Source organism: Narcine bancroftii, chromosome 3 (genome assembly GCF_036971445.1).
Source record: "Narcine bancroftii isolate sNarBan1 chromosome 3, sNarBan1.hap1, whole genome shotgun sequence".
Lineage (NCBI taxonomy): Eukaryota > Metazoa > Chordata > Chondrichthyes > Torpediniformes > Narcinidae > Narcine > Narcine bancroftii.
The window spans coordinates 71297988-71311542 of record NC_091471.1 but is presented as its reverse complement, the minus strand read 5'-3'; the positions used below and the strand labels follow the sequence as shown (position 1 = coordinate 71311542).

The following is a 13555-nucleotide window of genomic DNA, read 5'->3' as shown; positions in this document are numbered from 1 at the left end:
CCATTCCATTTTGGCCCTGAGCAGAAGGAAGCATTCACAGCTCTGAAACAAAGTCTGACGAATGCCGATACTCTTGGGTATTATGATCCGGATGCACCAACCAAAGTCATAGCGGATGCTAGCCGTGTTGGTTTGGGAGCCGTGTTGGTCCAGACGCATGATGAGGGACCAAGAATCATTGCCTATGCCAGTAGATCTTTGACAGATGTTGAAAGGAGATATTCTCAGACAGAGAAAGAAGAACTCGGACTTGTATGGGCCTGCGAGAGATTCCATGCATATTTGTATGGCATTGAATTTGAACTCATTACGGACCATAAACCATTGGAGGTAATCTATGCCGCCAGGTCCAAACCGTGTGCCAGGATAGAACGATGGGTGCTCAGACTCCAACCGTACAAGTACAGAAAGCAAACACTGCTGATCCGCTGTCCAGATTGTTGAAAGATGGATGCCCACAATCCAAGTCAGAACTGGGGACAGAAGCAGAGAGCTTTGTATGTTTCGTAGCTATCCAGTCAACACTGAGAGCTGTGACAACAAGGGAAGTCGAGAGAAAGTCTGAACATGACCCAGAACTCATGGAAGTTAGGGAATGTATCCAAAGTGGACAATGGGACAAATGTAATCACAAGGCATATGTTCCCATTAGAGATGAACTTTGTTGCATCGGGCAGTGTGTGTTGAGGGGTTGTAGATTGGTGATACCACAGAGGTTGAGACCGAAGATCGTATCATTAGCTCATGAAGGACACCTAGGTATTGTTGGTAGCAAGCAAAACCTCAGGAGTAAAGTATGGTGGCCAGGTTGTGATAAAGACGCGGAGAAATTCGTCAAAACCTGCCATGGGTGTCAACTCACAAGTAGGAGTAATCCCCCAGAGCCGATCCAGAGTACGCAACACCCGACAGGACCGTGGATCAATGTAGCTGTTGACTCTCTTGGACCTTTACCAACTGGTGAGTCAATCATGGTAGTGGTGGACTACTACAGCAGATACTATGAGTACTCTGTGATGAGGTCAACGACCACTGAAAAAACGACACACGCATTAGCAGAGATCTTCACGAGACATGGATTGCCTGTTACATTATACTCTGACAATGGTCCACAGTTCAACCCAGAGACATTTGCTGAATATATGAGGACCACAGGCATCCACCATCACAAAGTAACTCCTAAATGGCCGCAAGCTAACGGAGAAGTAGAGAGACAAAATCAGTCCATTGAAAAATGACTACGGATCGCTCATGCAGAAGGACAGAACTGGAGAGAAGCATTGCTATCCAATATAGCTGTCTATCGGGCAATCCCTCATGCAACCACAGGAAAAAGTCCAGCAGAAGTACTCTTCGGGAGGAAAATCCACTCAAAAATGCCCAAACTGAAGGAAATCAGGGATGACCAGGAGATGAGGGACCACGATGCTGAAAAGAAGGGGGCAGCAAAGCTGGATGCAGAATCGAGGTGTGGGGCCAGGTACTCAGACATCATGCCTGGAGATAATGTTCTTGTGAGGCAAGAGAGTGGTGGTTATTACCTTATTACCATCAACCCTACACTGTTGTATCCAGAAGCGGCAGTATGGTGACAGTCAGGTCTCCAGCTGGAGTCCTCTACAAAAGAAACATGTCTGGTGTCAAAAAGTACCAATCCAGAGTGGCACCGAGTGAAGTGGTTGGAAATCCAGTACGAGTTGCTCAACCTGAGGCACCATGTTCCAGAGGTAGTTACCAGTGTTCCCGATGAAGTGGCCAGAGTACCAGAAACACCAGAGGCCGTAGCAAGCAGTGTTTCCGGTGCTGAGGGTGAGCAACCAAATCGCGACAGTAGCATTGCAGGAAGGCTGAGACGGGACAGGAAACCACCTAAGCGATATGAAGATTTTGTGTCATATTTCTAATCATGCCCACATTATCATGAAAGTGAAAGTTTGTGATAGTTGGAATGAGTTTAAATGAAGAAAAAAAAAGTGCATTGATTCAGTGGAAGCGCAGTAATGATACACACCAAGGAAAAGTGGAAATGTGTGATGGTTGTGAAAAAAAAGAGAAATAACGAAAAGGGTGTACGCCGAACACTGCCCTTGTGAAACATGCAGTGAATGCGTATATGTGAATGTCAGGAAGGAAACCATCGCAAACTCTGAGAAAGAGACCTTTGCGAAGTTGTGCCTGGATCATCGCTGTTTTGTTGTGTTTAGCGTTATTAGAAAAAGAAAACTGTGCGCCGAACATTTATTTTATATTTGACGCAGTTTGACTTTGGACCATCAGTAGCAGTAACCAACAATCAGAAGTATTTTGATGCAGGAAGAGGGATAATAATGGGAACATTTGGACAGTGATTTTGATAAATACATCATAAAGTACATATATGAGTGCTGTAAGAAATGCATTTTTGTTTTGGTCGACTATTTGGTATTAAATGAAAAAAAAAACAAAAGTATTGGAATTTAAATATGTGGTTTTATAGAACAGAAAAAAAATAGTCATGAAAAATAAAGGGAAAGGAAATATGTGGGGGGTATAATTTTAAACGTTTACATTTTGCATATGAGGTGACCATTGTATTACTATAACTACAGAAGAAATGTTGAGCCATTATATTACATTTGGTTATAACATGGTCACGTTACATTTTGCGAAGAGGGAATTTGATGTTGCTTTTGTTGGTTTGGAAGGCAGAAAAATGCTATTGATAGTGTTAAAGTGTTTGCATTTAAACATAAAGAAACACAGCAATGTATTATGTTCAGTGATATTCATACAAGATATACACTTAGATTGAAAGGTTAAGACACATAAAGATATAAAGTTTATTTCTGGTGAAAGGAGGGATGTCATGATAATGAATATGCATGAGATATATGCAGATAGAGGTTGAGCTATTAACCTGACCGGAGGTCAGAGTGCATACGCGCGATGTATGCAGGCGCGGAATGGTAGAATAATGGAAGCAGAGAACTAAATACACGCCGATGTTCAACGGATAAATCATGTGTTGATGGTGCTATCAATTTCACATTTTGGGCCACAAATGTGACATAGAGGATTCCTTTCCTTCTCTCCAATTTGAATATCATGGTCTCCAGAAATGTGTCAGAAAACTAGAATGCCTCTTAAACATCATGTTCTGCCAAAGCCTTCAGAATGACTTTTGCTGCATGGGAAGGCGGAGGACACCTACCTCCCCTTTATAGTTGCCGATGCAAACTGACTTGAATTAACGATGGTCACTGACAAAATTGAGCATTGTGGTTCCAGGCTATGGATAGCAGCAACATGATTAGTCCTAAGTGGTCACTGGAATCATGACAGAGAGATTGGAGCAACAGTTGTGCCATTCTGAACAAGGTCACACATATTATTTTGCCAGCACTTACTGCTCAAATGCAACATTGATAACCACAATTTGTATAAATTAGATCTCTTTCTTCCATTTTGTAAATGATCCTTGAAACATTGAACATTTTAGCCATCCTGAGCATTTGTTTCATACGGATAGTTCTTTATAAATGCTACTTCATAAAACAATTAGTACTCATTCTTTGTATATATACACATAAAGTACCTAATTGTTTTGCACATTTCATTACTTTTGTTTAAAATTATTAAAACACCAACACGAGTTTCTTACCTTTAAGCCAATTGCCAAAATTGTTGATCTTATTATGGAGGTCTACAAAATCTTCACAATTGCACTTGAAATTCTCAGCTTCTTTGATGGCTGTATTCTGTTCTTTAGATATTGGTGGAATTTGGTGCAGAAATGCATTTTCCTCGAACTATAAATCATGTTCATTCACAGGATTTGCATTAAAAATATTTTTTTTTACATTATGAACAGTGAATAATGGCAATTACAATGTAAAATTTGTTGCAAAACCTAGAAATGTTAACATGACATAATAAAACAATGTTTAAAAAAAACCTTTAATTTGTGAGGATTAAATAACAGCTTGTGACCAAGGGCAACAAAATAGTCACATTTTTACAAGACCTTTATTGTTTCTTTGTGATCAAAGCCCTGGATTAAATCACAACAATGGGCTCAAACTAAATAATTGCATGGGGTGAAGGCTCTAATTTTAGTTGTAACTTAATATTCCATGTATTGAATGCATTGAAAAGAAAAAAGAAGTGGAGGAAAAATTGATAATAAACAGGAAATGGAAGGACCCTTAGGAACAAATATTTACAAGGGGATCTGGGGTGCAAGTCCAGAACACCTGAAAGTAATAAAACAAGTAGATAGGGTGGTAAAGAAGGCATATGGCATCCTTGTTAAGCAAGAACATCTGCAGATGCTGGAGTCAAGTGCATTACACAAATGTGCTGGAGAAACTCAGCTGGCATTGACAGGCCCAGGCCCAAAATGTTATTTACCCTTTACTTCCTATGGATGCTGAGTTTCTCCAGCTATTTGTGAATTGCATATGGAACACATGCTTTTATTGATCAAGGCAAGTTGGCACATAATGTTGCCACACTTGGAATATCATTTGCAGTTCTAGTCACCACACTTCAGGAAGGATGTGGAGATTTGGAGGGGGAGCAGAAGAGGTTCACCAAAATGTTTGCAGCTGCTGTGAATGTAGTAAAAATATGCTGGAGGAACACAGCAGGTCTCACATCGTCCAAAGGAGGTAAAGATATAAAACTGATGTTTTGGGCCTGAGCTCTTCTTCACGGTATGAGTTAAAGGAAAGGGCAGGGGAAGGAATACAGACTAACACACAATAGGGCATTAGATATGTGTTGGGTGCTACCAGTTGCCCCAATAGTACACAAAGACTGAGATTGCTGGTCTGGGTTAAGGCTAGGGAAATTATTGAAGCAGTTCACCCACTGTTCAAAGAGTTCAGGTGCACCAGGGACTTGGTTGTCTACTTCTAGCCGTTCGGGCCGCAGCAACTTCTCCATTACAGGAGACCTTCAAAATCTAGTGTAATAAATTGTTGGGCACTACCAGTTGCCCCAATAATACACAGACAAAGACTGAGGGGGAACGATAGGCTTTATTACACTAGAGATTGCTGGCCCGGGTTAAGGCTAGGGAAATGAGGAGAGAAAGAGGGAACTCAACCTTTATGGCCTGGGTCACATGGGCGGAGTCCAGGGAAGAGTCTAGGAAAGGATGTCATCGGTGGGGCGGGGCGGGGGGGGAGGTGGGCCATATCATTACAATAAAGATAAGAAAAGATGAGAATTGATTGGGGGATTTGGCCCTGTGCATACAGAGCTGAGGGGAAAAGGAGACAGACAGAAGGCCCTTCCATGACAAGCCATGACAAGGTCGGCTATAGCACGAAGGGAAAAATATAAACACCTTTCATGAAGCAGCCCTAAAAAGGCTACTCTTCCATCACATTCATGTTTGCCAGTGCCTCATTGCAGCCACTGGAGCCGATGGAGGTAGGGCGACTAGTGCCATAGCACCACCCATCATAAATATGTGGCAGAGTAATGGCCATCTTCCCTACCCACAATTCTCCATGCAGTTGGTACCACACTGTGTTTCCCAGAACAGTTCCAGCTGAGTGGGGGATAATGGGTAGGGAAGACAGCCATTGCTCTGCCACGTTTTAAGCCACTGACCAGCAGTCCCAAAGGCTGAAGTGGTGAGGTGTCGGAGCAGATGGCGGGGGTGTCACAGCTCACACCAGCCGCTCCCTGATGGTCCCTGCTCTGACAGCCCCCGCTGGCTGCCCCTGACCTGACATCTCCAGCCAACCACCCCTGATCTGATGGCTCTCGCTGGCTGCCCCTACCCTGACAGTCCTTGAACTGATGTGGTTTCCGCTGGCTGCCCCTGCCTTGAGGGGGTCATGGAGGGAGAGGGGTAAGTGGGTAGGAGAGAGAGGAGAGGTGGGTCACTGGATTATGGCATCATCATGACATCATCAGCCCACCCCTAGCCAGCCACTTGCAGCGGCATTTCATTGATGTGAGGTGGCAGAGCGCAGCAGTCTGCTGCTGATCTTTCCCCTGAGAGGGATTGCATATTACGCCAGTGGGTCCCTCAATATGCCGACAAGGTTCATCCCCTCTTAAAGGACACCACTTTCCTCCTTTCAGCCAAAACCCAGATGGCTTTTAATTACCTTCGAAGTTACATTGCAAAAGCCGCCATGCACGCGGTAGACGAGAATGTACCTTTCCAAGTGGAAAGTGAGGCTTTTTTTTTTTAATTTTTTTTTAAATTTTTTATTTTTCACACCATAAATCACATTAGCCATGATATACACTTTTTCACACATATACAGTGACTTTTTCTCCCCCCCCCCCTCCTCCCAAGCCACCCCCCCCCCCTCTGAAAGTGAGTCTTTCGACGTAGCTCTGGCCACTACTCTCAATCAGGCGGGCAGGCCGGTTGCCTTTTTCTCATGGACTATTCAAACCCACGAGCTCTGGAACATTTCTGTGGAAAAGGAGGCTCAGGCCATTGTAGAGCCCTTTAGGCACTGGAGGCACTACCTGGCTGGTGGAAGATTTACGTTCTTCACGGACCAGCACTCTGTTGGATTCATGTTCAGCAATGCCAAGAGGGGCAAAATCAAGAATGACAAAATTGCTAGGTGGAGGATCAAACTCTCCACCTACAGTTTTGACATCGCCTACTGGCCAGGGGCCCTTAGCAATCCTCCAGATGCCTTGTCCAGGGGATGCTTTGCCTCCGCACACGCTGGTCAACTGCGGATCATACACAATGAGCTCTGCCATCCAGGGGTCACCCGCATGGCTCACTTTGCCAAGTCCTGCAATTTGCCCTACTCAATAGAAGACGTCAGGGAAATGACCAGGTCATTGCTGAGTGCAAGCCGCACTTTTTTTGCCTCGCAAAAGCACACCTCATTAAATTGTCCAGATCCTTTAAATGGCTCAGCATCGATTTTAAGGAACCTCTCCCCTCCCATGAACGGGAACACCTACTTTCTCTTGGTCATCGAAAGTAGTACTCACACTTCCCGTTCGCTATCCCATGCCCAGACATGTCCGCCTCATCTGTTATGAAGGCCCTAGACTCTATTTTCACCCTGTTCAGGTACCCCGGCTATATTCGTAGTGACCAGGGTTCAGCCTTCATGATCGACGAGCTGCATCAGTACCTGCTGGTGAGGGGTATCACATTTAACAGGACTGCCAGTTTCAACCCCTGGGGGAATGGGCAGGTTGTAAAAGAGAACACCACGATCTGGAAGGCTGTTAAACTTGCCCTGAAGCAAAAAGGCCTTCCAGACTTGCGCAGACCTCCCCATCATTTGGTCGATACTCTGCACTATGACCAACGCTACTCCTCATGAGCTCATGTTTACATTAATCAGAATGTTGGCATCGGGGACTATACTCCCAGCCTGGCTCACTAGTCCTGGTCAAGAAGCATGTGAGGAGAAGCAAGACCTGGTGGAAAGGGTAGAATTGCTCCATGCTAACCCCACGTACACCTACGGGGTGTATCTGGATGGCAGGGAGGACTCTGTCTCCATCAAGGACCTGGCACCCTGTAGAACTGAGGATCCGTTGCCTCAGGTGCCCCACAAGCTGCCGAGCTCTTTTTCCCCATCCCCGCCCAGGACCTCAGGCGACCCGGTTCAGGAGAGTGAACCCATCTCTATTTTCAAACCGGAGCCCCAGCCCACTACCCTTCCATCACAGGTGGTCCAGGAGACTCAAGGAGCCCAAGGTCACCCAGTGCTAAGGAGCTCCACCAGGATCTCCAGACCCCCAGTCCACCAGAATCTGTAAATAGTATTGTAAATATTTCTATTCTGTGTCAATTACCAGCTTCTAATCCTTGTTCTCTTCATCCGCAGACCCTTAATTCTAAAGGAAGTGGTGAATATTGTGAACTGGGATTCACTAGAAATGTGCTGTACTAACGACTGGTCCCGCCTCCCAGCTCCTCCCCCGGGGGCCTGTATATAACCCTAGTTTCCCACAAACTCAGAACCCCTCTGAAGCCTGTTCATGAACCCTACCTGTGTTGTAAGCTAATAAAAGCATTAGTTCTCCCTCCAGTCGAGTGTAAGCTTTTATCTACCTCCTGCAGTCAAAGGGGTAGGTGCCAAAGGGGAAGGGAGGAGTGAACTGAGGCAGTGGACCCTCTAGAAGATGGAATGGGGAGGAGAAGGGAAAATGAAAGACTGAGGTAACAACTTCCTCTAATTCTTTTTCCAATGAATATAAAAATGACTAGATAGTTTTAGGGAGATAGTTCAAACAGCACCATGGAAATATTTGGAATGTTTTTTGTTAACTTAACTGAATGGCAATAACACATAAAATGCTATTTAAAAAGCAAGGCATTTGCTTTAGAAATTAACAGAAAACTAAAATATGTGATCATTTTGGAATTTTTTCCTTATGAGTAGACAGGTAGTGGTGAAAATACTGTCTTGTGAAATTATGAAAGTATAGAAAGGGCATTGTCTTTCCCTGAACCTGAGTCGAACATTCAGAAACAGGTGTGTTGGCAATGTACATTCATGAGATCTGTTGAAATAGGCTTTTGCAAATGAGTTATAACACTAGGTTTCACCTAGCACACAGTCTCATCCAGCTAAAGATTAAAACATTTTTCTCTGATGTACATTATTTTTCATCCTTCTCTTCAGACCCCTTTCTATCCACTTCCACCTCTGTTATCAGCTTTGTCCTTTTAACCCTCGACAATCTCAGCACTAACCTGTTTCTAGTTTATTACCGCTCTTATATTTCCAACTATCTACTATCAGTTGCCCAGTATTTTATTTCTGAAGTTCCTCTCCTAAGACCTTTCTGTAGCTATACTTCGCACCCCTCTTTTGGACACCATTAAACTCTCATCCCAATACTTCCCTTGCCTGGCCTGATTTCAAAATTTTGTTTGCTGACTCTATTGTATTTTATTGTATTAAAGGTTGTGTATGAATTGAAGTCACATTTGATTGCCACATATTTTTCTTTTAGTATCAGGATGTTGCATCGTTGTACAATAGTCCAGCACTTGTTTTCAGTGTGCATCCTTTGGGAAGTTAAGTGAAATCAAATAAGGGTATTTGATAGTTGAGGCTTTAAAAAGAAATCAAAGTAAATCTAGCAGGTATTGCATACTGTCATATGCACCAACATACGGTTAAAACCTTTGTTTTGCAAGCTATCCAATCAAGTCAACTCATAAAGCATGTAGTGCAGTAACAACAAATGAACAAATACCTAAGCCATTGGTGAGTAGTGTTACAATAGCCCCTTTTAAATTGTAGCACATGGGTATCCCTCCTGGGACCTGGGTGCGATTACTGGGGCAAAGATGCTGCAAGCACCTTTCAAATCCCAGCTGGATCGACCCATTAAATCGCCAACCTGGCGACTTAAGAGGGATCTGCCCCCGTGATGATGCGTCATGCCCTCAGCAGAAATACTGCCAGAGGTTCAGATGCTGGCTGCCCGGTAACGCGCGCATGCAAGCGCTGATGTAACCAGAATAAGAGGGTCGGCCATTTCCCTGTTTAAATTGCCTGTGGACGTGACCTAGGTAACTTTAACTGGGTCCCCTGTCTACCTCTAAGGCCCTTTCAAACTGCCATGTAAAATGGGGTTAACCAGGCAATTTGCCCGATTTGCGCCCGTGACATGGGAGTTAGAAAGGGTCTGACCCGGTCACCCTGTTGGAATCCAACCGGGTCCCTGACCTACCTTAGAGGTAGTCATGGAACCCAGTTAAACTTACCTAGGTTCCATCCACAGGCGATTGGAACAGGAAAATGATTGACCCGGTTACTCCAGTGACATCAGTGCTTATGCACTGGTGTCACAGGGAAACCCCTAGCTGAAATGCCTGTGTGATCAGGGGGAGAGGGGGGGTCACTGCTGCAGGGCCCGGGGTGGGGAGGTGGGAAGAGGCCACTGGCATGGGGGGGTGGAAAGAGAGGGGGGGAACCATAATCGGGGGAGAGGGGTCATTGGCATAAGGGGAGAGGTTGCTGCTGCAGTGGGGTGGGGGGGGGGGAGAGGCTACTGCCGTGGGAGTAGAGTGGGGGGACGTTAAGTGGGGGGCCGTGAACTGCCATTCCAGAGAATGCCACTCTAGTTTGTAGTGACGGCTCAACATTCATGGTAGTGGGACTTTGCTGGGGGGGGGGGGGTCACAATTGATGGGATGGGTGTTGGTGACTGATGGCCTGTGGGGGGGGGGGGGTGGAAGGGGGCTGGGGAGACTGATTAGATAGTTGCTGTAAGTGCGTGACACATCAATTACTGTGTCATTGTAGGGGTGGGATCCCCCTTAAATCTCCAGGTTGGTGATTTAATGGGTCAATCCCCCTGCAGTTTAAGAGGTGCTTCCAGCACCTTTGCCCCAGTAATCACACCTGCGTCCCAGGAGGGCTACCCAGGTGGTGCAGTTTAAAAGAGGCTTCTGAGGTAGGTCAGGGACCCAGATCCGATGGGACTGACCAGGTCAGACCCTTTCTAATTGCTGCATAACTTGGGCACTAACCGGGCATATTAACTCCATTTTGAAAGGGCCAATAAGTCAAATAGTGAAGGGTAGAAAGAAAAGTAATTAAGAGCAGTGAAATGGCACCATGGTTTGTCAGTGAGAGATCCATTTGAGCCTGTCAACAGCAAAAAAAAAGTCTGTGAATCTGAGGTCTGTGTTTTAAAGCACACTTCTGCCAAACAGAAGGGGAGAAAAGACGGTAGTGGGATGGGTGCTTTGATATCTTAGCACTTTCTGGAGGCGGCCAGAAATATATATTCTAAAGCATCCTGGTCTGGAAGACAATGCAGCGATCTTGCAACCCTCTCTCCCCATACCCTGTTTAAACTCACCGCCTCCACCCCCATGTCCGCGCCGCAACTTCCAGATGGCAAATCCATGTTGAGTTGAAGACAAAAAGTAATGAAAACACAAGAGATGCTGGAGAAACTCAGCCGGTCTCGCTCAGGACGCTTGAACTTTCACCATTTCTGCCTGGGGTTTTTTTCTAGCAATTTAGCATCTCTTCCACTTGTGATGTTTTTGGCTTCATGGCTCACAATTGGTTTGACACAAAGGTCAGCAATGAACCCAAAGCATTAACCATTTAGCTCAGAGGCGGGATCGGCTGAGCCGCGGCCGCTCTCTTTCGCCTCTTCGGGTGCTGGGAGCGTAAACGCGCCCTGAACACGGTAATAACACGCCTTCATTCAACACATTTCCAGCGCGTCGCCAAGTACCTGGAGCAGCCCGTTCTCCACCATGTCCCCACCTGGCAGTGATCGCTGAAGCCGCTCGCTGTGAGATTCGTCACCGGCCACGGGTTGGGCGGAATCTTTACTTCTGCATGAAGCCATTTGAGAAATAGCTGGCAATGGGACTGTGACCATGAAGAGGAGAGTGGAGGAAATTCGAGCTCCCGAGTGGACCACATCTATTGGGCAAGTTCTCAAGAAGGGGGATGGTGCGGAAGGAGTGGCCTCTCCCATCGGATCATTCAAAGCCTCTTTGAACCGTCGGACAGTGTCATGGGTATCTTGGCTTGTGCTTTCCAACTTCCAAACATTAGCTCGTACTTTCGTGTGAACGAGCTGTCTTAAAAACTGCATTCAAGGCGCCAAATCATTCACTTTTCGCCATATTTTGGATTAATGTTTTAATTTCTTCCCTCGATTTTTCTTTTTGCCTCGCCTTGAAGTTACTCTGGGCGATGCACACAGGACTGAAGTTACTCTGGGCGATGCACACAGGGCTGAAGTTACTCTGGGCGATGCACACAGGGCTGAAGTTACTCTGGGCGATGCACACAGGGCTGAAGTTACTCTGGGCGATGCACACAGGGCTGAAGTTACTCTGGGCGATGCACACAGGGCTGAAGTTACTCTGGGCGATGCACACAGGGCTGAAGTTACTCTGGGCGATGCACACAGGGCTGAAGTTACTCTGGGCGATGCACACAGGACTGAAGTTACTCTGGGCGATGCACACAGGGCTGAAGTTACTCTGGGCGATGCACACAGGGCTGAAGTTACTCTGGGCGATGCACACAGGACTGAAGTTACTCTGGGCGATGCACACAGGGCTGAAGTTACTCTGGGCGATGCACATAGGGCTGAAGTTACTCTGGACGATGCACACAGGACTGAAGTTACTCTGGGCGATGCACACAGGACTGAAGTTACTCTGGGCGATGCACACAGGGCTGAAGTTACTCTGGACGATGCACACAGGACTGAAGTTACTCTGGGCGATGCACACAGGGCTGAAGTTACTCTGGGCGATGCACACAGGGCTGAAGTTACTCTGGGCGATGCACACAGGGCTGAAGTTACTCTGGACGATGCACACAGGACTGAAGTTACTCTGGGCGATGCACACAGGGCTGAAGTTACTCTGGGCGATACACACAGGACTGAAGTTACTCTGGGCGATGCACACAGGGCTGAAGTTACTCTGGGCGATACACATAGGGCTGAAGTTACTCTGGGCGATGCACACAGGGCTGAAGTTGTGGGTTTGAGGAATCCAATGGTCTTTTCCTATTGACTTTCATGTGCTTTGTTGCTTCTTCTCCGAAACACAATCTCCTCTCAATGGAAGAACGTGACCAGTTGCCATAAGATTCCGAATTGACCAAATGTAGACACTGACCCAGAAGTTAGATGCACGGCAGATAAATACAACTCCGAAGACATGCAGCGAAATGCTTTCTTGCCCGTATGGACACACGTGGAAAGGTTTATGAATTCATATTCTGGGACAGCAACAAAAACTTGAAATATATAGTCGGTATAACTGTGGCTCATTATTATGTTCTTAGAATGAGGATCACACAAGACTTTAAGTAATGATCTAATTCCCAGCTGAAAGATATGTTGAATCTGCCTCCACCATCCCATTTGGCAAAATAAGTCAAGTACCAGTCCCTTTCAGAAAAATGTGAATCAATCTATCTACCCATCTATAGATAGAGATAAATATTTTCATATTTTATATAGGGTATATGTTTTGACAATCTCTAGCTTATATACAACTAGACCAAGCAGCATTTCTCTTGTTCATAACACACACACACAAAACACATAATAATTACATGTATACATAAATATATAATATAAAATAAATATATAAACACATATAAACATTTTTGAAATAGAAATATATGCGTGGACCTGAGAATGAGAAAGGGATGACCGCATGAAGAGATTACAGACTGTCGCAAGAAACATAAGGTTGTGATAGTGTAGAAATTTGTGTTTATAGCCTAGCTAGAAATATCAATTATGAGAAAACTAGCACAGATTTTCCTCTGTTACAGAAATAAAAGGCCTTCTCCTGTAGGACGGCTATAAGCGCGGAGGGAAAAGATAAAATAACCTTTCATGGAGCAGACCTAAAATGTTGCTCCTGCGTCACATTCATGTTGACTGACGCCTCATCGCACCCTCCGGAGCTGATGGAGACGGGCAACTGTGTGCATCACCCATCATAAAATCGCAGCAGAGCAATGGCATCTTCCCTACCCATAATCCCCCATGCAGCTGTGTTTCTCAGAACAGTTCCATCTGCGTGGGAGATTATGGGCAGGGAAGA

At 45.5% G+C, this 13555-nt stretch overlaps 1 protein-coding gene and 1 long non-coding RNA gene across 5 annotated transcripts in view; one reads left to right on the top strand and one right to left on the bottom strand.

Annotated features, from left to right (window-relative positions):
- Positions 1-11395, bottom strand: part of LOC138757239 (urea transporter 2-like) — a 71220-nt gene extending 59825 nt beyond the window's left edge. For 3 of the 4 annotated variants that reach the window (XM_069924236.1, XM_069924237.1, XM_069924239.1), the window contains exons 1-2: positions 11203-11395; positions 3641-3788 (exon numbers count right to left, since the gene is read on the bottom strand). In XM_069924236.1, the coding sequence (XP_069780337.1) occupies positions 3641-3788; positions 11203-11352 (298 nt within the window). In that variant the 5' untranslated portion in view covers positions 11353-11395. Of the gene's footprint in view, positions 1-3640; positions 3789-10815; positions 10983-11202 lie in introns of those variants that run through there. The other variant, XM_069924238.1, reaches the window with a different exon arrangement.
- Positions 1-13555, top strand: part of LOC138757242 (uncharacterized) — a 1106005-nt gene that overhangs the window by 148371 nt on the left and 944079 nt on the right. The window lies entirely within an intron of this gene.